Source organism: Crocodylus siamensis, chromosome 9 (assembly GCF_052110815.1).
Source record: "Crocodylus siamensis isolate JL-2025a chromosome 9, ASM5211081v1, whole genome shotgun sequence".
NCBI lineage: Eukaryota > Metazoa > Chordata > Crocodylia > Crocodylidae > Crocodylus > Crocodylus siamensis.
In genome coordinates, this window is record NC_143403.1 from 71,463,468 (window position 1) to 71,488,347 (window position 24,880).

At 38.4% G+C, this 24,880-nt stretch overlaps 2 protein-coding genes across 11 annotated transcripts in view; one reads left to right on the top strand and one right to left on the bottom strand.

Annotated features, from left to right (window-relative positions):
* Nucleotides 1-9,596, bottom strand: part of KNTC1 (kinetochore associated 1) — a 48,723-nt gene extending 39,127 nt beyond the window's left edge. Inside the window, exons 1-15 of one of the 5 annotated variants that reach the window (XM_090063229.1) lie at nt 9,458-9,596; nt 8,524-8,669; nt 8,206-8,326; nt 7,379-7,494; nt 6,880-6,952; nt 5,930-6,007; nt 5,405-5,439; nt 3,980-4,090; nt 3,353-3,446; nt 2,715-2,767; nt 2,307-2,419; nt 1,370-1,424; nt 786-884; nt 275-318; nt 105-170 (exon numbers count right to left, since the gene is read on the bottom strand). In XM_090063229.1, coding sequence (XP_089919355.1) covers nt 105-170; nt 275-318; nt 786-884; nt 1,370-1,424; nt 2,307-2,419; nt 2,715-2,767; nt 3,353-3,446; nt 3,980-4,090; nt 5,405-5,439; nt 5,930-6,007; nt 6,880-6,952; nt 7,379-7,494; nt 8,206-8,326; nt 8,524-8,655 — 1,190 coding nt within the window. In that variant the 5' untranslated portion in view covers nt 8,656-8,669; nt 9,458-9,596. Of the gene's footprint in view, nt 1-104; nt 171-274; nt 319-785; nt 885-1,369; nt 1,425-2,306; nt 2,420-2,714; nt 2,768-3,352; nt 3,447-3,979; nt 4,091-5,404; nt 5,440-5,929; nt 6,008-6,879; nt 6,953-7,378; nt 7,495-8,205; nt 8,327-8,523; nt 8,670-8,754; nt 9,004-9,128; nt 9,152-9,227; nt 9,345-9,452 lie in introns of those variants that run through there. The other 4 variants (XM_090063227.1, XM_090063228.1, XM_090063231.1 and 1 more) reach the window with 4 other exon arrangements.
* RSRC2 (arginine and serine rich coiled-coil 2) lies at nt 9,477-24,607 on the top strand. 6 transcript variants are annotated; one of them, XM_090063241.1, is made up of 10 exons: nt 9,477-9,615; nt 13,402-13,558; nt 14,552-14,595; nt 17,464-17,679; nt 18,399-18,542; nt 19,820-19,942; nt 21,627-21,706; nt 22,173-22,405; nt 23,094-23,183; nt 23,969-24,607. In XM_090063241.1, the coding sequence occupies exons 2-10, from the start codon at nt 13,478-13,480 to the stop codon at nt 24,146-24,148; spliced, it is 1,191 nt and encodes a 396-aa protein (XP_089919367.1). In that variant the 5' UTR covers nt 9,477-9,615; nt 13,402-13,477; the 3' UTR covers nt 24,149-24,607. The 6 variants fall into 6 exon arrangements, with proteins under 6 accessions (XP_089919367.1, XP_089919370.1, XP_089919365.1 ...); XM_090063244.1 differs by having other exon boundaries at nt 22,176-22,405; XM_090063239.1 differs by having other exon boundaries at nt 17,486-17,679.
* The last annotated feature ends 273 nt before the right edge of the window (nt 24,608-24,880 follow it).

The following is a 24,880-nucleotide window of genomic DNA, read 5'->3' on the forward strand; positions in this document are numbered from 1 at the left end:
TAAAGTATAACATTTACCTCTACTATGTAACATGGTACCTCAATGTTATGTAAATTACATAAATTTAAAGCAAAATTTCAAAGAAAGAAAAGAAAAATACATACCTGTTTTCTGGCAAGGCTTCTGTTAAACTTCTCATTACTACAACAGACACTGAGCCTTCAGGGGACCTGAAAGGGATGGTTGAATTTTTAATATTATAATTGGTTCATATATAGGATCTCACATATTTTTCATGTAAAAGCAATCTAATTAAACATAAAATATTACTTACTTCTGGCGATTTTCAGGAATTCCTTCCAAAAAGTATATAATATCCTACAAGACAAAAATTAGAAATTAGAATTTGGAAAAAATAAACAAAATTGGACAAGTGCACAACCTACAAGTTAATGAAGTAGTTGCTAATTTCAAAACAAGTCTCTCTCTTTAGCCTTATTAAATATACCCTCAGGCTAGGAGTTTATAGAATCATAGAAAAGTAGGGCTGGAAGGGAGGGACCTCAAGAGGTCCCCAAGTGCAACCCCCTGTCTGAGACAGAACCATTGCTATCCAAACCAATGAAACGTGGCCATTTCAGCCAAATGCGCAGTTTGGCCCCTTTGTGTTCATGCATTACTTGAATGATCACATATTGTATAATAAAAATTCTCAGGGTCTAGAGTACGGCACTGACATAATAAAAAAAATTGTCAGTCCCATACCTATCTGTAATAGGTATGGCATAGACACAGCACACTTGCCTTTAATTTATAATAAAAACAATTCAAACGAATAAACATACTGTACTGATCCCACTTTGAACAAGTGAAGAAACTTCAGATACTTCCAAAGAATAGAGCAGGTGCATTGCAGGCAGTGAAAAAACCAGGAGGTTTCTCTTCTATAAAAACAGGGGAAAAATGTAAATCATAAGAACACAGTGCTGCCTTCTGAAATGCACAGACCCCTACAATATCATCTGCAGGACTCTTTTTAGATGGTCTCTACAGACACTCCAGTTCTCTAATTAAAGAATCTCTTCAGGACTTTGAGCCCAAAACTCCCATGCAAACAATTTGAGAAAGTTAAGAATCTGCTGGTTTAGAATACTGTTTCGCACATGCCACATACATTTATAATACTGTTTTAAATGACTGTCTAACAAGTTCAACACGACATTCTTTTCCCAATGACTGTTCCAAGTAAGCAATTAATGGAAAGCAAAAAAACAAACAAACACTGGTACTGTTGCCTTTTATACCACCTGGGATTTCTTTTGAGTAAGAATTCTACTAGAAGTAGAGTTTGGCTATACATAGTCAGATGTATTTTGATTACGCAGCAATGAAAAAACAAGACAAGACAGAAAATACAGAAAAATCGTACCTGTCTGTTATCAGGTATTGTCAAAGTTATTAGTTTAAGGTCAGCAATCCCTTGTCTAAAGAGAAGGGGAAAAAAAAGCCAAAATACTTGCATGAATCTTATTTCAGATTATGAAGCGTTCAAGTTTAAAGATTTCAGTATCCTTTTGTTGAAAAAGATAACAGAACAAAAAAAAACAACTTAGGTCTTCTATGAAAATGTTGATAGGTTAAGTCCCACAATATATGGTTTTAAAACAACATTGTTGCGTGCACAGGATAAGAGTGACATTTCCAAACTTGTAATGCTTCTCACTGTACACAACAGCGAATTTGAAAGACTAGCACTAGTCTAGAGTAAGACCCAGAATTCTTGCATCTCAGATCTCCGCCCTGTCATCAATTCCTGTAGTTTTAACCAATTCATCTAATCGCTGCCTGTTTCTCCATCTTCATAATGAAGATACCATTTATCTACCTGGTGAACATACAACATAAATTCTAGTATTAATATAATCTTAGTCTTGAGAGCAACTTTTTAGCCCTTTATTCAGAAGAATAGGAATCCTGCCAAAATGATGTTTCTACCCTGGGGAAGAGATCTGAACTTCTTAATATCAATGAAAAGACAAAGAGAAGGAAAGTCACCAAGAAGAAGGCGTAACAATTCTTATCAGTGGACCATTGCTTAGGATGCTTAGACTTGAATTTTAGTTCTGGACCCTGAAAAGACTCACTGGAATACAAGGAGAGACCAAATAAAACATGTTTTAAGACACCGTTCAGTCTTCAAGTTTCCTGATGCTTTCCAGACCCTGAACAAGCTATATGGAGTGTTAGTCCTTCCTAGAAGGCAATGCCACTGGGAGCTAGCTCTATGAGTGTTGAACTGTTCCAGTGCTGACAGACCCCTCCCCACTTTATCATGTCAAAAAGTGATACTATAATTCTTCATTTACCGCGTGACTGAGGAAGAATCTGATTCTGTAGTTAGAAGAAATTCTTTAATATGAATTGAAGGCCAATCCCAAATCAACGTAAGAGAATAAACATCCCACATGCTCAAAATGTTCTAGAAGAGAACAAAAACATTTCATCTACTCATTTCATATTTTCCTGCCAAAATTAAGACATGTGTTTTTTTTTGACTGGCTGACAAACAAAACCTGTGTATTTATAGCACAGTACGTACATGTTCTGTATCTAAAAGTATTTCTAAAGAGCTTAAGATCAAGGAGGGGCACCTTTTTTATCTTGTTAAAAAAAACCAATTCTTTTAAAAATAATTTTACTAAATAGAATTCCTAAGTCATTGTAAAAGTAATTTAAAACAAACAAACAAACAAACTCAATGAAATGATACTTGCCTCGTTATCCAAGACAAACAATAAGTTGTCTAGAACTTGGAATTGTGTTGCGTCTAGAAAAAGCAAACAAATGATCATTCTATACACATTGAAATACTTTTCTATGGATAATGTGTTTGAATAGCAATTATTTTATAGAAACCCCATTAAAACTGTTTGGAATTTTTAAAAGACACCATAAACCAGTCATACTACTTGCACAATTCCATTTATCCTGAACGCACATAAGCATGTGCTTAACATTGCCCATCTGCATAAGCCTGTTAATCTTTTGATTTCAATTAAAATATTTACATGCATAAAATTAAGTGCTTTACTGGATCAAGCTGGAGTGCTTGGCACTGAATAGATCAAGTCTGTAAGGAGAAAAATGACATAACTGGACAAAAAAAAAAAATCACCTGCTCATTTCCCAACTAAACATAAATATTTGAAATCAAGTTAAAGACAGAAAAAGTGGAGACCCAGTTGTAGACTATATATCTTGCTATTTTTTATGACAAAAAGGCTGTCTGAAAATCTTAACAGCTTTGAAGCATAAACTTGGGTCAGGCAGTATATTAAGTATCATAAAACGTTTTTATTTAAGTTCCTACAATCTTAGGATTATATTTTGCCAAACAAATACATAGTTTTACCTTTAATTATGCTTGAATCAGCAAAACTCTGAACAGAAACCAGCCTTTTAGTGGTGTCTACCTCCCATCTGGAGAGTACATAATTACCTTTGCCCTATTAATAAAAGTAAAAGCAAAATGTATGTTAGAAACTGTGGTATCTGAAACATTTGTCTCACTAATTGACCTTTAATATATAAAGGCTTTGGGAAAGTTGCAAGTCTGGTGGATCATGTACACAGTCTTTTTATTTAGAATAATTACATTTCAAACATCAAGATACCTGTTTTCAAGAACAGACTAATCTCAACATAAAAAAAAAAAAATACTCTTGTCTTAAGGACATTTTTGGTTCTTCCAAAACCATGCAACAAACATCCGCTTTGCATCCAAAGACGGAATGCCCACATCAAAGCACACTGACCTCCAAAAAAATCTACGTGGTATTCAATAGGTTTGGGATTAACCTCATAGAAACTATATTCTGTGGAACCACTCTAAGTCCAAACAACAAGGTACTTCAGTATGTGGATCATTTTAACTCTTCGATCAGTTCCCTTAAAGTCAGTGGGCTATACACATTCTTAAAAGTAACCACTTAAGTGGTTTCTCTAAGTAAAAACCTGATACTATAGTGAATATATCTACCCCAATTATCAGCTGGATGTTATCCTTTGAATCACCAATTATAAAATTCAGACAACCAAAGGCATGATATTCTTTTGTAGAAATGAAAGCAGTCTTGATCTCTCCTTGTAACTGGAAAAGTGAAAAAAAGTTATTAATAAAACAAAGCTTAGTTAAAATGTAAAAGCTGAAGACTTTAAACACAAAAAGAAAAGTGAGTTAACTGGTATAACTTGGAAGATTCTTTTTATTTCTCTAAAAATCAACAAAATAGAGTTGTGTTGATCCAACTATATCAGGCACAGGCAATTATTTTGGCTGGAGGGCCGCTTAATGAGTTTTGGCAAACTGTCAAGGGCCACATGGGTAAGCCCGCCCTTTGACACATGCCCTGTTCCTGGTCATCATCTTGGGACTGGAAGTCCCTCACCTTGCCCCCAGTACTCCTCCTTTTGGCAAGGGGGTTTGCCATCTTGGAACCAGAAAAAAGCCAATTACATTCTAAAAATCAGACATCTGCTACAACATACATTACTTTGATTTAAAAAAATATTTGTCTTGATTTATGTGCATTTGTGTAGCATACACAGAACACAAGTGATTGTATAATAGCTTAAAATCAAGTCTTACTTTTATATATTGTGGGGTAGGTAGGTATAGGTTTATGGAGGGCTGTAGGTGTTTGTGGATGTGTGTGGGGTTTGTGGGGGTGTTGGTATATATGGGGTTGTATATGTGGATATGTGGGTGGGTACGGGGTTTGTGGGGTGCTGTGAGTGCATGGGGAGGACAGTGGATGGGGTGTGAGAGGGTGTGGGGTGTGCATGGTGGTGCAAGGAGGGGGTATTGGTACACGAGTATGGTGAGGTGTGTGTGTGTGTGTGTGTGTGTGTGTGTGTGTGTGTGCGCGTGCGTGCGTGCGTGCGTGCGGGACCCCCCCCACACTGCATACATTCCCTGCCACCAGCGGCAGCAGGAGGCAGTGAGGCCTTGGAACGATCATGGCCCAAAGCAGGAAAACCTTCAACAGTGCACAGTCGCAACGAGCCCCAAGCCTGCTCATACCACTTCTTCCCACCCCCTTGCCTGCCCGCCTGCTGGTCTGACAGAACACAGTTCCCAGCTGCCCCAGTTCTTATCTGAGTTTGCACTCTCAGACAGAGGGAGGGTGGGGGAACAGCCCTAGGGTCACCAGGCTAGAAGCCTCTAGAGGCCGAGCAAGTCTTACTGCTGCCACCCCGGTGCCTCATCAGCTTACACAGCCAGCCATGGGCAGATAACAGTTTTCTAAATTTTTTAGGGGCCCCACAGGCCGGACAGAATGGCCTGGTGGGCTGGATCCAACCCATAGGCTGGATTTTCCCCACCTCAAACTATATAGATCCAAGGCTTACTAGAAATAATAGATCTGTAAGACAAAGTAGATGGGTGGACACTGCTACTTACCTTCTTTGCTGTAATCATGTCCATCTTGTCAATAGCTACAAAAATTAGGGGAAAAATACAGTGTAAAAAAACAAAATAATACATCTTAATAATTTTCCAAAAAGAATCATATTGGATAGCTGTACTGCCAAGCCGAGAATTCTGGAAACATTTTAACCATTAAATCAGAGTTCACATATATTTCTACTGGTTATAGTATGCAATTTGAGAAAATTAAGTTGAAATTAAGCTCGGGCTCATCCTGTGCTGTTGGATGTTCCATTTAAGCAATGTCTTATATTCTTCAGTATGATAATGATACTATGATTCGGCATTCTGTTCCTATAACATGCAATTCTCTCCAAAAGAAACAGAAGTATTGATGGGAACATACATGTAAGTAGTTTGTGGGTTGAAACTGCTCTGCCTATCACAGAACTGGCCCCTTAATGAATACAGAAAGCAGTAGACAAGGGTCTTTTTAGTTATGATCAATTAATATCACCTATGTTTAAAATGAATTTCCTGACTTATGTATCCTCTTACCTTCCTGAGTTTTTGCAAGTGGGAGGCACATAATGCAAAAGCAGCCATTACTTGTGAGAATGAACATATGGTAGACACCTAGAAAAGGACACAAACATACCAATTTCAATTGCTAAGAGTGCAAAACAAATATCCCATTTATATAATGGGACATTAGGAAATAATTTAGTCCAAAATAATTTTATAGTAGCTCTATCACTTAAAAACAAAACAAACATGCAGTGATAATGTAGGGACATATATAAAGCTTAAGAATCTTACACACATCTGTGTCAGACTGCAGATTCCATTTTTATTGTAAGATTACTCTTTACCTATCTACTTTTTGTTTCCATCTTGGACTAAAACTCCAAAGACACAGCTGCCACTCAGAGCAAACCAGCTTTTCATATCTGAACCTTGGATGGATGGTAACTAAGCAACAAATCCCCAAGTAGGTTGTTTTACTGAACTGACAAGGCATATTAGAGAGTTGCATGGACAGAATGGACTGGAAGGTTTTAAAAGGCCAAGAGCTGTTACGTCCTAGAGACTTATTAGCAGCCCAATGAGGCAGTGAGAACATTTTCTTTGTGATAGTAGACAAACTCACTGGACTTCCACAAGATGGCTAGATTAGAGGGAAAGGTACTGCATTCAGAAGATAGTTGAGAAAAAAACCAATCTGCCCTCCTTGTGCTCAATCTGTTCAGTGAAGAGCAATTGTATTTTCAGAACTCCTGTGCAAAGCCCCAATCAATCAGTCTGAGGAGTCAGCAATAGGGGTGTGGACACTTGGGCTATGACTCCTATGAAGGGGTGCTTGATTGAAGGAAGTCATCAAAAGCCTACTTTTATTATAAATAAAAACTGGTTATTTCTTGTGGAAGCCTTTTGCTGAAGTGGTGTAGAATCAGGTTGTTCTGAAAAACAAGACAATATAAATTTAAGAAGCATTACGGAATGCTTACCTGGCTCTGCCTTGTCTTTTTCTATAATCAGATTTAAATACATCTTTTCATTTGAAGATTCCTGAACCAAAACCTAAGAAGAACGTTAATGTAAAACAGATATTATTTCATGTTTACTAAAAAGAGCACATAAGACTAAAAACTTAGGGGTTTTTCCCCCAGAAATTCTGCATCATTTTTGTACTTTGCTTTTTTTTCTTTTTTTTAAATGTAGGATTAGTTACACAAATATTAGAGCTCAGTCTGGCATCTCCTTACACAAATGTTTTTCCTTGCGCAGCTTTTTTTTCAAAAAAACATACTTACAGGAACTTTAGGGACAGTTTTTGTTCCTGCATAATCTGCCAGCTTAAATCAAAGAAAAAGAAAACGAACAAACAAAACCACTTTTGAGAAACACAGTCCACCAATATTTATACATTTTATAAAAATGAAAACAAGCAACAATAAAAAAAGGATGGGTTTCAATAAATATGAAATGGAACAAAATGTCTCTTACTTTTGTTAGCAAGGTTTGCTGTGATGGGACATGAATAAGATGCAGGTTGCCACTCCTCTCACCCACTACAAGAAACTGTCCTTCTTGGCACAAACCAACAACATCCACATTAGTGTCTGAAAATTTCAAATACTATGTTATTACAAGCAGTGGAGTGCAAATATAAATACGTTGTTAGTGAAGTATCCCACATTCTTTCAAAATTATTTATGGAATATAATTATGTTCCTTCCTAGCATTTCAATATATTTTAAAAGCCCTTAGCATAACTTAAAAACACAAATATAGCAATTTGCTTGTGGGACAAAGAAACCAGTCTTGAGGCCACCATAAGCTGGGTTCTAAAACTTCTCCTCAATTCTGTTTGCTGTCCACATAAAATTGACAAAGTACAATTTCAATATTGCCATGTTTTTCTTTAACTTTGGTGTTAATATAAATTTTATTATTTAAAACCAATATGGTTGGGTACTATGGGTCTAACCTCCTTATGTGAACAGCAGTTAGATATTTGCCATGCACATGCTAAAAACCATTCATTATTAACAACCTCCATTCTGTGAAGGGTGCTTGGTAAAGCACTACTTTCTTTTTTTAACAAGTAAAATAGCTGCCATTGCCATTTGAGAAGCAAGAATCAGAAGAAATTTAGTATTGTTTACAAAGTTATTATGTCTAAATGCTTTCTCATACCATGATACATAGATAGGCATCATGCTTGCTTTATTTCCAACAATTAAACATACAGCCTTATTGGTTTTTGCACATTATAACTGAATTCAAAGCCTATTTTGATTTACAGTTTAAGTCCCAAGCAGTAAACTTACCAAACTGAATGTGCATTTGAAGAGACTGGCAAATGCTGTCAAGAAGTGCCACTGATCTGTCAGTCACAATAATACAGCCATCAGTTGAGTTGACTGCATGCAATTCTGGATTAACCAAAACCTTAGAAACAAAGAGTTGTGAAGCATAAGTAACCAAAGAACCTTAACACCCCCTCCTCCCAAAAAAGATGTTTTTCAAACACTATGTAAACTCACAACTGGTAATACCCTACTGGCCAAAAGAAAGCAAACAGAACGTATCCATTGTACAAAAAGCCTGAAATAAGCTTCAGCATAACAAAACTATAGCTCTGATACCTTGTCGGAAGATGTTATTTTAACAAGGGTATCCACTTGGTACAAAGCAGTTCCACATTCTTGTCCCGAACCTGCGCTCAGTCGTCCACTTCCCGTGTCATCGTTTATGAGAAGATCAATCTCGTTCCACATGCTGAATTCTTTATCTAGAGCAGAAAACGCAACAAAATGGCAGTAAAGCAAAGTGCCAAGTCTGGGATCACACGAGAGCAGGGCTGGAGGGGACCTCACCAGGTCACTGAGGCACGATCGCCCCTGTCTAAACCGCCCCAGCCAGGGGTCTGTCTAAACTGCCCTTCAAAACGTCCAAGCATGGAGCATCTTTGGGCAATGCTGGACCATCAGACAGTTCCTCCTCATCTCCAACCTCCATTTCCTCTGCTGAAGCTTGACGCTGTCCCTAGTCCTGTCCCCATCCCCTCTGTTGCTGCCCTTCAAAGGCTGGTATCAATCTCCACCCCCCAGTTTTCCCGTCTCCAGACTACAGGTTGCGAATTCTCCCCGCCTTCCCACATACGTCTCGCTTTTCAGACCTCTCATCCCCCATCAACCTGAGGGATGCGCAGGTTGACCCCAGCCCCACCCCTGCAGCGCGGGCCTAGCACCAGGTCTCCCCACAGCGGAGTCGTCACGTCCCTGGACCAGCAACTGCGTGCGGAGACAGGGTTTCAAGAGACAGATGGATACTCAGCCTCAGCCCTCACCTCAGACCCCGCTCAGGTTCAAATTGGCGGGAACCACGCCCCCTCCCTCCAGCGGTTACGGAACGCGGTGCGGGATAAGAAACCTCGGGGCGAAGCTACGCGAGATGACGTCCGCGCGCCAATCTTCTCCTCCCACCCCAGCTTGGCGGCCGTTGCCGAGGCAACACGCCCCTCCCGCCGCCCCAGAATGCACCTCGACCCCTCCCTGTGCTTTCGGCTCCTCACCGCACCGGCGCCATTGTTCCATCCGGGCACCCGAGGAGCCAGCGGGCGGGGCCGCCTCTGCAGCTAGGCAGCGCCCGAGCTACAGCCGCCCGCCGAGCCCAAGTCCCAGCCAGGAGCCGGCGTGGGGGAGCGCGGCCCCCCGGCGCGGGGGGAGGACATGGCGGTACGTGGGGTGGCCCCTGCGGGGCGGACTGCCGGGAGCCGCGGGCGGGCTGGGGGAAGCCGAGTGCGCGGCTGCACAAAATGGCGCCGGTCGCCTCCCCTCAGAGCCGGCGCCATGATGGGGCCCGAGGGGCGGGCGCGCCGCTCCGCCCCGTTCCCCGCGGTCCTGTTCCAGAAGTTTCTGTCTCTGTAGAAGAACTGGGGGGAGGCCTCTTGGGCCCCCCCACCTCGCTTCTCCATGGGGGGGAGACTCCCCTGCACCGCTCAGCGGGGGGGAGACGCTTGCTCCCGCCGCCAGTTCCCCATTGAAAACAGGCGCTCGCGTGTGGAGGCACCCGTCCAGCAGAGCTCGTACAAAGGGCAGCGCGTCCCATTGAATTGTTCTGATAAGTGGCCCTTTTCAAAAAGCGAAGCCGTTTCAGAGCGGAGACCTGGGAAAGGGGCCCTGCCGGGTGCCTCAAAGGAAACGCGCTCGCCAAAAACCGGCGTTCCTGGTGGCAGCCCCCTAGCTCCTGACGTGAAAGGAGTTAGCAGTGAGTTTAAAACTAATACTAAGGGAGGTCTTTCTCGCCCAAGGAGGAATCCGACCGGTTGCTCCCAGGTGTGATGGTGTGGCTGGAGTCGAAAAGGGGTTGGGCATGCTCTTGGAGGACAGGTATCAGTGTCTAGGAGCAGATATTGGGGGGGGGCACAGTGTCCAAATTGAAATGTCCTATTATTTGAATGTTGGGAGGCTGCAAGTGGAGGGGGGGAAGGGGGGAAAGCCTGTGGTTAGACTTTGGTCACTCTCCTTTTTCAGCAGCCTGTCTGCCACTATGTGACACAGGCCTGTTTACTTGGCTGTTGTCTGCCACGAACACCTGTAAGCTCCCTTAAAAAGGGAGTCCACTAAGGAAAGAGCTAATTTATTAGCGCAAAGGACATGCGGACCATCACTCTCATCCCTGTTTTGCAAGGGGGGACAGTGAGCAGAGCCCCCCAGACAGCACCTGCTGTGTGACAAGACACTGGGCAACATGGACCCAGAGTCTGACCCAGTAAATGATTTGATGACTGACCCAGAGCTAATTGCATTTTTTGATAAAAGGTGAAGGACTCTTGCAATTCAACCCTGGTCTTGGCACATACCTTGCCTATTGTGAATAGTCCCATTTATTTGTCTTCATTGTGTGTAGTTATAAGTAGGTGCATGTTTTATTTCTGGGTTTGAACCTTTCTGCTTAGTATAGAAGAGTCTTTGTTGCAGCCCAGCTAGATAGTAATAAGGAATGATGTCAGAAATGAGTAGTAAGACTGTAATGAGTTGGAAATTGGTCCAACAGGTTCACTTTCTACTGGCCATTGCTTATTGATATGAAAAAAGACAGCTAATTAAAACTGTCTGGGTTTCATCCCCTTCCCTCTCCCATCTTAAGGAAATGGGATCTGAATCGCCCTTTGAAACCATGTGTACCTGTGTTGAAACATCTCACATAACTGCTGTTTTGGCAATAGTGGTAGGAGAGAGGGACAAAAATGAAATGGAGAAATTAACTTTGGAGTTGTGGGATGCCCAGGATAACTGGGACTGGTAGGATGATAAATGAGGGGACCACTCACTTTTATTTCTGATTTCTGTCACTTATCTGTGACACACTCAGCTATAGAGCTATAACTATAGAGAGGTATCATGCAGTATATTGCTTCAATAATGTGTAGACCAGGGGTGGGCAAAATGCGGCCCGCCAGGACATTCTATCCGGCCCATGGGGCCCCTAAAAAATTTATAAAATTAATATTTATCTGCCCCTGGCTGCCTATCATGCAGCCCTCGATTGCTTGCCAAAACTCAGTAAGTGGCCCTCCACCCAAAATAATTGCCCACCCCTGGTGTAGCCAATTCCTAGATGGCATTTCTTGTTGATCGTTTTCTATATATGATTTCTGTATGTTTGCATCCCTGTACAAAAAAGAACAATTACCACCAGTATGTTGCAAGCACAAAATCTACTTCATGGTTACCATAAGTTCTATGTAAGAGCTTGGTAGTATTGTTACCATGATTGTGTAAAAATAATGACCCCTTTGCCTTACTTTTCACTTTAGGCCTAGTTACTAGAATTGTGCCAAGAGTCTACGATGGAAGGAAAAGCGGTACAAAAAAATTAGCAGCCTGGGTGGGATGAATATTAGCAAGTGAAATGTGAATATTAGGAGAGATGGTTGTAGTTACAGGACTATCCTAGAAAACCCATCGTGTATGCAAAATAACAAAGTTTCTAATGGGTAGTCAGAACAACTAACCCTTCTTTAAAATATTTTTCTATCCAGAGATTGAAACCTTAAAAAACCCTAACTGATGTGCTTTATTTATCATGTTATTGATTTCCATGTCTGTTTTCTCAGTTTGCAAGTTAAAAATGTTTTTTCTAACTCCCTGTGTACGTACTTAGTCAGATTATTCTCCCTTTCATGAGTAACATATTTTGCAAGCCAAATTATGCCCTTTAATGAGACCTGCAACTAACTCATTTGTCTTCGGTGGTTTTGCATATGCTTTCAATTCATCTGTTCAAAGGCACAGAAACCAATGATATTGCAAAGAGTCAATAACAGCATCGTCTGTCATTATAGAATGTGTTTTACGTGTTGGTCAACTGTGAGAAGAGAGCTCAGTTTGAATTTTTTTATATACCAAGATCCGTTTGTGGAATTAACAATAAAATTAAGAGAAGATGAGGGAAAGTGTGGCCTTGCAGTCTTAATCAGATTTATTATGGTGGTCATTGAGACAGTGCTACTATAAGATTGACAGTTATAGTAGGATGGCTTGGAGGACTTTAAGACCCCTGGCAGTTGTGCAAGTAAAGGCACAGTGGATCTGATGCAAGATCCCCACAATTGTGCTTCTTGCCATGCCACACGTACATGGCAAGAGGCATGATGGTGAAGTCCAGCCTCTGATCCCATCATGCCTTACTGTTGGTACAGGGGGAGCCTGGGATTGTGATCCCCCTGCACCACTGGCAAGCAGGAAGCTCCCATGGCTGGGAGTCTTATCAGCTGATCTGGGTTCCCAGCTGCAGAGGTACACCATGCACTCCAGTGGCTGAGAGCCCTCAGCAATTAATGGTGTCATAAAACAAGGAATAAGCCACAAAGTTATCATACAGAAAATGTGTAATAACTTTGTGCTTGATTCCTATCTCACCATTAATTGAACATTGATGTACAGCAGTGTCCTAGCTGTAATACCCTAATCTGTAATGTCATTTAGTCAGCCATGTATGGACAGCATTATCCATGAGCAGTAACTTTTGAGATATGAACTTACATAAATAGTATTTGAATACATAGACGCTATTTGGAGAAAAGTCTATAAGGTTGGCACGGTAGGCTTTGCTTCACACTGCATTTTATAACTGAAATTTAAAAAAAAAACCCCAAAAACCTGAAAATGGTAAATTCTGCTTTTACAAACGAGTTCTTTTTACAGATGAGCTGGTTTGGGGTGAAGCTATTAATTCTGTTCTGGGTGCTAGTCTGTAACAGCTCTTGATAAACTAGTCTTTCACTATATAATTAGCATACAAATGTCAATGAGGCAAAATTCTATTCATATTGTTACCTTAATAAAAATGTTAAATATCCTAAAACATTCTATTTTTAAACAGATATTTGTTTAGTTATTAAAAGAGTGCTATGGTGAAAAGAAATCATTCTTCAGTGCTAGACTGTCCGTGATTTTTTTCAGAACCAAAGAGATTTCTGTACTTAAACTTTATAATATTTTCTTCTGCCCATCTAGGGTAGTGATACTGAACGAGATGGAATAGCTGCAGAAAAGTCATCTCCAGAGAGAGAGAAGAAAAAGGAACAGTCAGATGCATCTAATTCTCCTAGAACCTCAAAACATCATTACTCAAGATCACGTTCACGATCAAGGGAAAGAAAACGAAAATCAGGTATGGCTCACTGCTAAGGAATGTTGCTGTAATTGGTTCAGTTTTAATTACAGTGGACTGCACAATCCTATCATATGGCAGTCCCAGACTTCAGATTTTTTGAGATAATATATTATTGTAACTGGGTAACATGAAAGCATCCAAGTAAGGCAAGCTAACTTTCTTGTGCCAGTTCTTGGTGGATTCTAGCAAAAATGTGTGAACTTCATCCTGGTGATACTGTGGAAATCATGTAGAAGTAAAGTGGCAAATAATTAGTTAAAACTCTCTGTATTTTATTTCTTATAGTTCAATGCATCATTTGAAAATACTGTAGAACAAAAAGCATAAAAACGCATCCTTGCAGAACCTGAATCTCTCTTAATATAGTTTTGGGGAAAGTTGCTCTCGTATGGTGCCAGATTGGGGAAGTTTAGTATTAAGTTAATATTGAATTTAAAGTAATTTTAAATTTTGGGGGGTTTTTTTGTTCTATTAAACTGCAAATTTTAATATTTGCATTTGCATTTAATATGTGCTTCAACAAAAAAATCTTCTAAATGATCAGTTGGTATTTCTCTTTTGGAGATGCACAAAATAGCATAAATAATTAGGAAATCTCATATATATTTCTGTTTTAATTGGGCACATGTGGGTTATTCCACTTTTTCCCATGTGGTTTCTATCCAACATTTAAAGAGTTCTTTCCAATACATGAGTATGGAAGTGTGAAACAGGCTAGTCTTTCCCCATTAGAGTTGAATAAAATGCAAAGAAGAAATTGTAGTAGTAATGAAAAAAATTTTAAGAACTTCTCTAATCTAGTAGATTTAAAATATCATTGTTATGCTAGCAAAGTACATATCTTTAACCTTTTGTTCTTGCCTTGGCAAGGAGGTGGGGGAAGAAGTGCAATAAATAGATGCAGCTTAAATTCATATTAACAATACTAGACCATTGTAGTCTTTAAGGGCTCATAGTTATCTGATGAATAATAAACATTTTCTTTTCCAGATAATGAAGGAAGAAAACACAGAAGTCGGAGCAGAAGCAAAGAGGTAATTAACACTTTGTAGTGCTTAGGTAATTGTACAATACTTCTTTAAAAGTATCTTGTAATATTGCACATGTGTAAACTTTTATATAAAAGTGACTTAATGGTAAGTACAAAAAATTGGAACGCATAAACTTAAATGGGCATGGAGTACCTGTCCTAGCGAAGCATGATTGAAGCCATCATTTTGACAAGAAGGTAATAGTTAATAGCAAAAGTACATTCAGAATCTAGTAACTTTAGTTTTCTTTTTGTGGAAACAGCAAAATGAGCTTTTCAAATGGAGAAATATAATTGGTATTCTTGGTGACTGTCTCGCAGAGCTTCCATTAACCAAAGGCCTTTGGTCTTCTGATTCCTGACCACTGCTCAGGACTTCAGTGTTAGATACCCATCTACCTGAGAATAATTCTTTTAAAACGAAATAAGTAAAATTCCCCAGTGGCTAAGCTCTGTTTGTCGTTTTGAATTTTAAAGACTGCTGCAGCCTTTCCGATGTCAGCAAGTCGCCTAGAAATTGCAATAGCAAAAGCTCTCTTTAAAAAATAAAATAAGAAAAATAACCTTAGGGCAAGGGGAATGAGAAAAAGGCATCAACAATGATACATTGGAGATAACTGGCTTACTCATCGGAGAAGAGATCAAACAAACAAGCAAGGAGCAGCAGAAATAGCCAGAAGAGAAGCTAAGTTATGTGGGGCAAGAACAGGTTGGGTAGATGGGGAACTCGTAAAACTTGTAATGTGGGTCTGGAACTTCTCCTTTCCTCATTCCAATGGAAGCTCTGTTAAAAAAAAAAAAAAAAAAATGATGTAGGAGAGTTTTTGTAAAATTGACTATATTGTTTAGATCACATGATAACATTTCTATAATAAATCATACTCAGCGTGCTAATGCGCGAAGAGACTGAACTGAAGACGCTGCAGACTCAGATAGCAAAAATATAAGCCTACTTCATGATAAGGTAACTATTAGTCATTCAAACTCTCATTTCCCTTAAAAATATCTTAAATCCTTTATGGGATATAATGGTGTTTATTACTAAGTGTGTGTCTAGAAGACTGATCAAAAAGAAACTCTCATTCTTAGGTTCAGAAAGTTTTCTTTCACTTGTAATTATTGCCATATTAGGGCTAAGTGAAACTTTTACATCTTTTTAATTGAGTGAAAAATAACTTGTTAGAATCTTGCTGAATGCTTTTTTTATTTCATTTTTTTTCACTTGAATTTGCAATTTTTTTAAACTTTTGAATGGCCCAAGGCTAAAGCTTCTTTGAATGTGTAGGTCAAAATATCTTACTTAAATTGCATGCTTTGAAATTAATTCCTGTAGGTAGCGAACATTTAAAAACAAACAGCTGTTGACTTAATTGCATGTATATATCAGATTTCACTAACTGTTTAGTGAATTAAAGGAAACATTGCTGAGAAAAAAGGCAAAGAAGACATGTCTGTCTTTAATATTAGACATGCACACAATTATGAGAAGAACTCTCTTGTATATGTCTGGAATATAAAATATACCAGCCCAAGTTTAGTTGGAGAGATTTGGTTGAGAGAATATTAAAAACTTGGTACTTTCTAATTATGACCAATCTCTATCAGACTTGTGTCTTAACTAATAATTTGGTGGTTGTGGGAGAGGTGCTTAAATATGCAACATTAGATCAGGGCAGATCTAGGTGAACCTGGATTCTAAACTGCTGGCATATACATAGACTTGCTGTATATTCTTTAGGGGTCTACTTAAATCACGGAGAAACTAAACAATTTTCACAGGTTAGTCCATGGCATGCATAAATTCCACAGATATTTCCCGGATGTGCTTCAGTGGCCCCTCTCCCAGGCACCGATTGGCAGAATGGCCTTAGGAGGGGGAGGAGGGACAAGGGGGCAGCTGCCAACTTGTTTGCTGCCCTTCATTCCTCCCTGCCTCCAGATGGGCTACAAGGCTGGGCTGCAGTAGCAGCGAGGACCACTAGCTCCCACTGAGGAGCCAACATTTCGTATTTATTAAGTTGTTTTTAACCCTTTATGTGGAAACCAAGACTTAAGTGGTCTGCAGTAGTTCAAACAAGAAACCGTACAAAATTAATTGGATATATTAAGAGCTGTTGATGTCATAGCTTAGGTTCCACAGAAAGCCTAGGCAAAAATAAGAACTGACCTTGCAGAGTACTCCAGGCACTGCAGCTATAAAAGGAATGAGTCTGCTTTTAATAAAAAGGCACTGCAGAAAAAAGTTGCAGTAGAGCATAACAGGGTATCATTTTAGTTTAATTTGAAGTGTGAGACCTCAAAGTGAAGCTTGAATGTTTTAAGAATGGAAAACAAGGATGTCAACCTTGTATGTTTTTATAAACACTTTTTTAATGGGGAAGTTTAATATATTAGTTTGAATCAGTGATGCTACTTAATTTATGATGGTTATACGTATGGATTAAAAAAAGCTTGTGTAAAATGGTGTGGCTCTAGACACATTATTATGTATGTATGTGTGTCTATACATGTAATAGATAACTTGTAGAGACAGGAACATGTTAGATACTTTTTATTACTGCTCCAGGATAGATGGAGTAACAAGTAACTGAAAATGGTTACCCTTTTCATTGCAGTATTGTGAACTTGTATCAGGAAACAGTATAACAGTGCTCTCATGGGAGTCTTAAAGATAGTTTAGAAAGTGGGGAGCCAAAAACATGTTTTAAAAATGATAGTGTGCATCTGCAACATTAGGTAGTTGGCGGTGTTAAGTAAAATAGCCATCATTCTTGAGGCACGCTCCTAAGGTTACTAATGTTGCATCACAACATATCATTTTTATCTTCTGATACCCATACTAACTCTCTTTGTTGCACTATTTTCCTGAAAGAACCAACTTCTTCTTAAAACAGGCAAGAAGACACGAGTCCAAAGAGAAGTCCTCCAAGAAACACAAATCTGAGGACCATAATGACAAAGAACATTCTTCTGACAAGGGGAGAGACAGTCTAAATTCATCAGAAAATGGTGAGGACAGACATAATAAGCGCAAAGACAGAAAATCATCAAGAGGTAGAAGTCATTCAAGATCCAGGTCTCGTGAAAGGTAAGGTATCTATATTCAGCAATTGTTCTTTTTTCTAATTGTGTTGTCAAAAATAAACTATTTTTGTTTTAGATTTTTCCATATACAAATAAATTGTCTGCAATTTAAAAAAGAGATTTTTGCATATTGTTAAAGCCACAGTGGCAAGATTGCACTCTGTATACTGCATGCACTGTTAGTCAAGATTTTTTCTGCATTTACTTGGCCTAAGGCTGGATAGTCAAGGTATCTAAAATTAATCCAAATGCAAACTAGTACAGTGAATATATATTTTATAAATGTTCCCTTGTACATGGTCTCCTCCTTATGTCAACATTCTTTTTTTCCATATGTGGCCCTTTAAAGTTCCTATCCTTAATTTATCAAGAACTGATGTTTTTAGGAGAGATTGCTGAAATGTAGGACTCCTGTATTGTTCTGATGCACTCAGTTCTTTGAGCTACTCCAGACATTCATACTCTGTAAATAACTGATGAATTCAACGTTACTTAATGATATACAAAGTTCTAAATGCATGTGGTGGCTTTCTTATACATATTCTGTCATGTTTTGTTTCTCATCCCGTGCTTTCCTCACTTAAAAATTTTCTAGTAATTTTTATTTTGGGAAATGTTTTCTATAGATGAGCTAAAACGATTATGTACTCTTTCAGTAAGGGTTTAAGTAGAAGTCAGAACAGGCCCTCAAGAATTTGTAAGTATTTGGGATATGTGTTTCAGACGTCATCGTAGTAGAAGCCGTGACAGAAAAAAGTCACGATCTCGAAGCAGAGAGAGAAAGCGGCGTGTAAGATCTCGTTCTAGATCAAGATCTAGACACAGACATAGGACTAGAAGCAGAAGTAGGACTAGGAGTAGAAGCCGGTAAGTTTTGTATTCTGTATGTTCTTAATACGTTACATGTTTAAGTGTTTCTTATTGGATTGTGAATGCGTTTTACAAGGATGTTTGACTTAATTTAATATGAGTGGTGCTCAACAGGTGAGGAAAAAATATGCATGTGAATCTTCGATGTGAAACTGTTCCCTCAGTCTCCTGTGATGTCCTGTTCTGGTTTCTTCTTTCTTTGTAATTCAGATAATCATTTTAAATCACATAGTGACTGTTTTAGTATTACCGCAGTTTAGCATTTCCAGGTACATGGTCTATTAGAAACATTGGGCACTGTTGCGATACTGTTAATAACATGTAGGAAGTGTTCAACAGATTTTTATCTTTTAAGATCATATAGAATTCTGTTGTTTTATCCATTTGCTAGTTTCAGCAAGCACTGCCTGTTAAGTAGACTGAGGAATGTAGCCGGATGTGCACTTCATGATGCATACATCCCTACTGATACTTTATTAAAGAATTTATAAACTTGTTGGGTTTTTTTTGCTGAGGGCAGAATATGGGTAGTGGAAAATATTAGTTCTCAATGAAGGTGTAACTTACTCTGGGCTGTTTGTGTCAAATGTGGAAATTATTCAGTATCACTTTGAATTTTTTTATATTTTAATGATTCCCACCCCTTCACTGATATGTAAACTCCAAAACAGACTTTGTTTTCAGCAAGCAAATTAAACTATCTGAATAAGAATAAAAATTAAACTATCTGAAGTAGCAACTGTAGAAAAAAGTGAGGTTTTTCAGTCTAGCAAAGCTTTTGCTAATTGAATACTATTTCAAATGCAGAGCAGTGTGTGTGTGTGTGTGTGTGTGTGTGTGTGTGTGTATATATGTATATATATATATATATATATATATAGACTTACCTTGTTCTCTTAAAATTTGGTTATCAATAATATGGTATAGGAGGAGGAGTAGTGATGCACTGTTGAAACATGTCTGGGAAGATTTGATAGTATCAGAAATGTATGTTATTTAGTGGGAGGCCAGGGACTTGTTAGAGAAGCTCATGTAGCATTAATGTTTTTAGTTGCCCAAGTAGTCCATAACTTAAATGTGCTTTTCAGAGAATCATATTTCATAGTTGTGTGTACAGTATAAATAATACTGATACTTCCAATTACATGTTCAGTATTTTAATGTTTGAACACACCTTTGGGGAGACATTGAAAGATGACTAGTCGTAGATAATTTAATATTAAGTTATATGTAGCCTCATTGTTTTGGTGACTTCATAAAATGATCATTTACAGAGAAAGAAAGAAAAGAATTGAAAAACCACGAAGGTTCAGCAGGAGTCATAGCCGGAGTCCAAGTCCTCCACCCTTTAGGGGACGAAACACAGCAATGGATGCACAGGAAGCTCTGGCCAGAAGGTAATACATTTATTTTTGTTTAAATAAGGGGTAGCAAAAATATAGCCCTTCAAGCTCTTGGAAGGAACAGTGGGTGGGGCCATCACCCCTGTTTAAATGATGCTAATATGTTGGCAAGCGATACAAAAAAAAAAATTAAACACATTTCTGTCAGTCCCAGCTTGCACATATGTAGAAGCTGCATCACAAATAAGGAATTTACTCCAGCTGAAGACTCTGATCTTGAGTTTAGTTTTGCTGTTGACACTGAGCTTTACATAAATGTTTGACTTCTGTTTGTTTCTGATTGGTAGCTCAGTTATAAATTTGTAGTGTGCAAATAACAGAAAGTAATTTAGAAGAGCTATATTTGTCAGCCATTGCCATTCTGCTATAGTTTGTTCCCAAGTAAGAAAGAATGTGTTGGGGGTAAGGAGGGGTGGCAATGTGATTCCACAAAAGTGCATTAGGAATAAGGGGCAGTCTTTGTTCCCAAGTACAGGGAGTGACTAGAGTGGCTGTGGTGAGTGACTAGAGCGATATAGCAAAATACCGTGAGGCATTTATACACATACACTTGTCTGCTCTGCATGTGAGCTGATACGCCTGGCACTGCATCGTATGCATTTGTATAAATGGCAACATGCACATCACCTTGGATGTGTTTTAGTTCAAAAGTGCGCTGCTGCCATTTTCTCAGTGCTGATGTGCATTTTGCCACTTATACAAATGCATGCAGTGCACCACTGGGCACTTTTAAAAACGCCTGATGCTGGAGTGCATGCATATATACGAATGCCCATGGTAATCAGAAGCTGAAGATCAGCAACTGGTCTGCATTTTCTGGAGCTACAGACTAAGCTGATTAACAGAAAATACTTTGCTGAATTCCCTCAAAGAAAATTTACTTCTTGAATGTTAAAAGTATGCAGAACCCTTCCACAGGCTAATCTTATTTTTATTTATAGCACACTTCTAGAATTTGCTCTGTTTATTGCTTTTTAAAATAGAAACATTTCAAGAATATGTATTTGGATATTACTGGAGTTGGATGCATCACTAAAGAGTGAATGGTTTCCTGATCTTAATGAATTGTGTAGTATTCCTTTGTGCATGCAACTCAATTTTTAGTTCAATACTTTGGTTCAACTGGTGTAAGTTGGGAGGCTGATGCTTTTTTTTTTTTAATTTTTTTTTCTCCCAACTTAAAAAAAATTCTTAACCAATCTTACAGAATGAACTGAAGTACTTTCTATTGCCAACTACGGATAAAACAAATAGTGTGACAGTACAGGATTCCCTGTGCCATTTTGTCAAATGCAAGTCTCTTATCTGGAAGACCCAGCCAGTTTACACCAGTTATAATATCTTGGGATTTGGACAGCACGTCCACATGGAAATGGATTGAGGTCATTAATTCATTGCTGGCTTATAATTGTGCATTGTTCTGTTTTATAATGTTTAGTAGTGGGGGTGGAGATGTACCATTTTGTTGCTCCCTGTAAATTTTTTTAAATGTATTTTTTTTTTTCCCCAAAACTTTCTAAACAGTGTTTCAGGACGTTTGTGCATAATAAAAATTCCTGCTCAGTCTATGACTTTACTTCAATAAACAGCTATTTGTATGCAAGCATACCAGTTTTTGTTAGTCTTTGGCATGTTAATTGTGTGTAAATCAATTATTCCTCATGTCACTTATTTGTAGGTTGGAAAGAGCAAAGAAATTGCAAGAACAGAGAGAAAAAGAAATGGTTGAAAAGCAGAAACAACAGGAGATGGCTGCAGGTAATTCTTTATGAACTGTTACTGGGTGCAGAGTAACCTATGGAGAAAGTAAGAGTTGCTTGTTAACCGTAGGTTAAGCAGTTTTCCCAAACCAGGTAATATTTGGCCTTTTTTTCTTTTACTAGTTAAGAATTGTAACTTGGATCGTGTATTGGCAGCTAGAGAACAAGGGAATATTTTACCTTGACTCTGAAATACAAAGTATTACAACAAAATGAGATGATTTCTTGTGGTTACATTACAAAGTGCAGTTTAACTGACTGCTGTTTTGTCAAAATTCCTGGGAAACTTCCAATTTTTAGGAAACTTTAGCTATTCTATCAAATGCATTTTGCATCACATCCAGACATATTCCTATTTGTTTCCAATCAAGGGATTTAGAGGTTAAAATTGTAACTTACTCCTTGTATGTGAAAAACGTTCAAAACTTTCGTATTTAATTTTCTTTTATCCTTTCTTTCTTCAGCAGCTGCTGCTACTGGAGGTTCTGTCATCAATGTTGCTGCTCTTTTGGCATCAGGAACACAAGTCACTCCTCAAATAGCCATGGCAGCTCAAATGGCCGCATTGCAAGCAAAAGCACTGGCAGAGACTGGAATAGCTGTACCTAGTTATTATAACCCAGCAGCAGTCAATCCAATGAAGTTTGCTGAACAAGAGAAAAAACGAAAAATGCTCTGGCAAGGCAAAAAGGAAGGGGTAATTCCCTCTTGCCCCTCTCACCCATTCTTAGTATTTTCATGAAATCATTTAATCAGAAGCATCTTATACTTAATAGTTTCAAAGTGTATTACTTGCTGCAGTCTCAAGCTGAACTAAACTGAATGATGTTGCTTGTGTTCACTTATATTCTACATTATTATAAGCTACATTTTTGGACTGAAGAACATAATGGAATATCAGGCTCTGATATCTCTGAGTTCAGGAAACCCCTGCCAGAGGACATAATACAAAGTATGCAAAGTTAAATTAGCCTGTGCTGTTAGCTCTGTTGTAACAAAGATCTTCAGGGTGAGGTTATTCAGTGGCCACCTGTTTTTACAGAGCAGTAACCATTATCTGGAGAAATTATTTATTAATCAAACTCTGGAGCTTGTTGGAAGTTATTGTACTTGTTCAGATGATGGTCAGAACTTCTTTTGGTGCAACCCAATGTGAGGGGGGTAAATTCTTTCATGATGTGCCCCATGCCAAGAATGCAAATGCTACGCTGAAAATTGAAGTAGAGAATCTTCCAGGAAGCAGTGGAGAACACTGTTACACATACTCCACTGGATAGATCCTTAGTGGCACTTTCTATCTGTTTGTTACTACCTCAGTTGTAATATTGTTGGAAACTTTCTATAAAAGCTTTTAATCTTAATGTAATCTGTCCTATTTTTTTTAGGATAAATCGCAGTCTGCGGAAATATGGGAAAAATTGAATTTTGGAAACAAGGACCAAAATGTCAAATTTAGAAAGTTAATGGGCATTAAGGTAAGGCAATCCCTACTTGTGGTTAGAGCTATTTCTGTATCATGGAATACTTTAATCCTTGAAAGAACATATTTTAAGGCTAATGTTGCCAATTTCTGGTGCTAAAGTGGTTAAAAACTTGGTATTCACGGTTTCAAGATCAACTTGAATTCAGATTAAGATGCTAGTGACTTCAATCAGAAATATTTCTCAGAGAATTCAGAAGTTTTTGAATTTGCTTTCTGGTGTTTCTGGCTAACAAACCGGTCTGGGGATGGGAAAAAGCACTATGCTTTAACTTGGCTCACTTCATAGTCTAGGTGTGGACCGTGCAGTTAGTAAATATTTTCCAAATTTGTGTTTGAATTAATTTTAGGATGGTAGTTTCCCTGTAACCATTCATGAGAAATTTAAAAATATACAAGCAGCCCTCAAGTGATAGCTAGACTGGTAAAGTAGAAATATTCCAATTTCCGTGGGATTTCATCTCTGACTTCATACTAGTTACATCCAAATGTTGATCAGGTTAATTTGTCTGCCTTTTTTTAAAAGTTGAGCAAAATGTTGATTGTGTGTAATGAGTATCAAATGACAGGAACTTGCATAATTATTTCTATAAATTACACATTATATTTGAGTGTTCTCATGAGCATGTTTAATACTTTTGATGACAATTACTCCCAGCCTCTAAGTACATCAGAGTAAAAAGTACATCTTGTGTAGCTGTAAAACAGGTACAGTGTATGAAAATGCTAGTTATTGCATTTAAAACATTTATAACTAATTTCTTTTTGTCTGATCTCTAGAGTGAGGATGAAGCTGGCTGTAGTTCAGTTGATGAAGAAAGTTATAAAACTCTGAAGCAACAGGAAGAAGTATTCAGAAATTTGGATGCCCAGTATGAGATGGCAAGATCACAGACCCACACACAAAGAGGAATGGGATTGGGGTTTACATCTTCCATGCGAGGAATGGATGCAGTTTGAAAGATGTGATTTTAAAGTTTGGGACTTTGTGGAAGATTCTTGTTCTGATGTTGGGTCCTTGTTCACCAAAAAGCTAGCCTTCTAGCTTGCATGGGTGTTGCATTGACTTTAATTTATTGAAAAAGTACAATTTTTTTGTAAATATCAGATCAGTGATACTGGTGTTAGTGTTGTAATCAGGTTATACCCACTTCCATTAAACTTGACAGAACTATAGAAGGACAGTATTTTTTAGTTCAAAATTTTACTTTTCAAACAAAGCAGCAGACGGGGTAAACTCATACATGGATATTTCGTGTCCACTGTCTTGTGTACTTTTGTACTTTAACCTTGTACAGTTATTTTCAATTCTTGAAACATGAAAGAAGCATTGTGTAGATGTTATCCAGCAGGTTGGGCCAATAGGCACATAATCCAGTGCAAAAACCTGGTTAATAATAAAGATGTTTTTTCTCTAAACTGGTATTTTTAAATTCACTTAAGTTTTTTGTTTTAATTAGTTCTTGTTAAGTTTGTCCAATTTTTTTAGTTTTTTAAGTTATGTTGGATGTCTAGCAAAAAGTGTCATGGTGAGCTCTGTAATGGAACTGGGAAAGAAATTGGCCATGGAGTGTGCAGTTAAAGTACAAGTACTGGATATTGACCTTGCACACTTTTTTTTCTTAAAAAAAGGTTTGTTGTTTGACCATTGTTACTACAAGATACAGTGTTATTCTTCTGGCTTGCTGGCTG

What these genes read in the sequence shown, in the direction of transcription:
- RSRC2 (XM_090063239.1), top strand. An exon ending in GGAAAGAAAACGAAAATCAG is followed by an intron (nt 13,559 to 14,551) that starts GTATGGCTCACT and finishes TTTCTTTTCCAG; the next exon opens with ATAATGAAGGAAGAAAACAC. An exon ending in GGCAAGGCAAAAAGGAAGGG is followed by an intron (nt 22,406 to 23,093) that starts GTAATTCCCTCT and finishes TATTTTTTTTAG; the next exon opens with GATAAATCGCAGTCTGCGGA.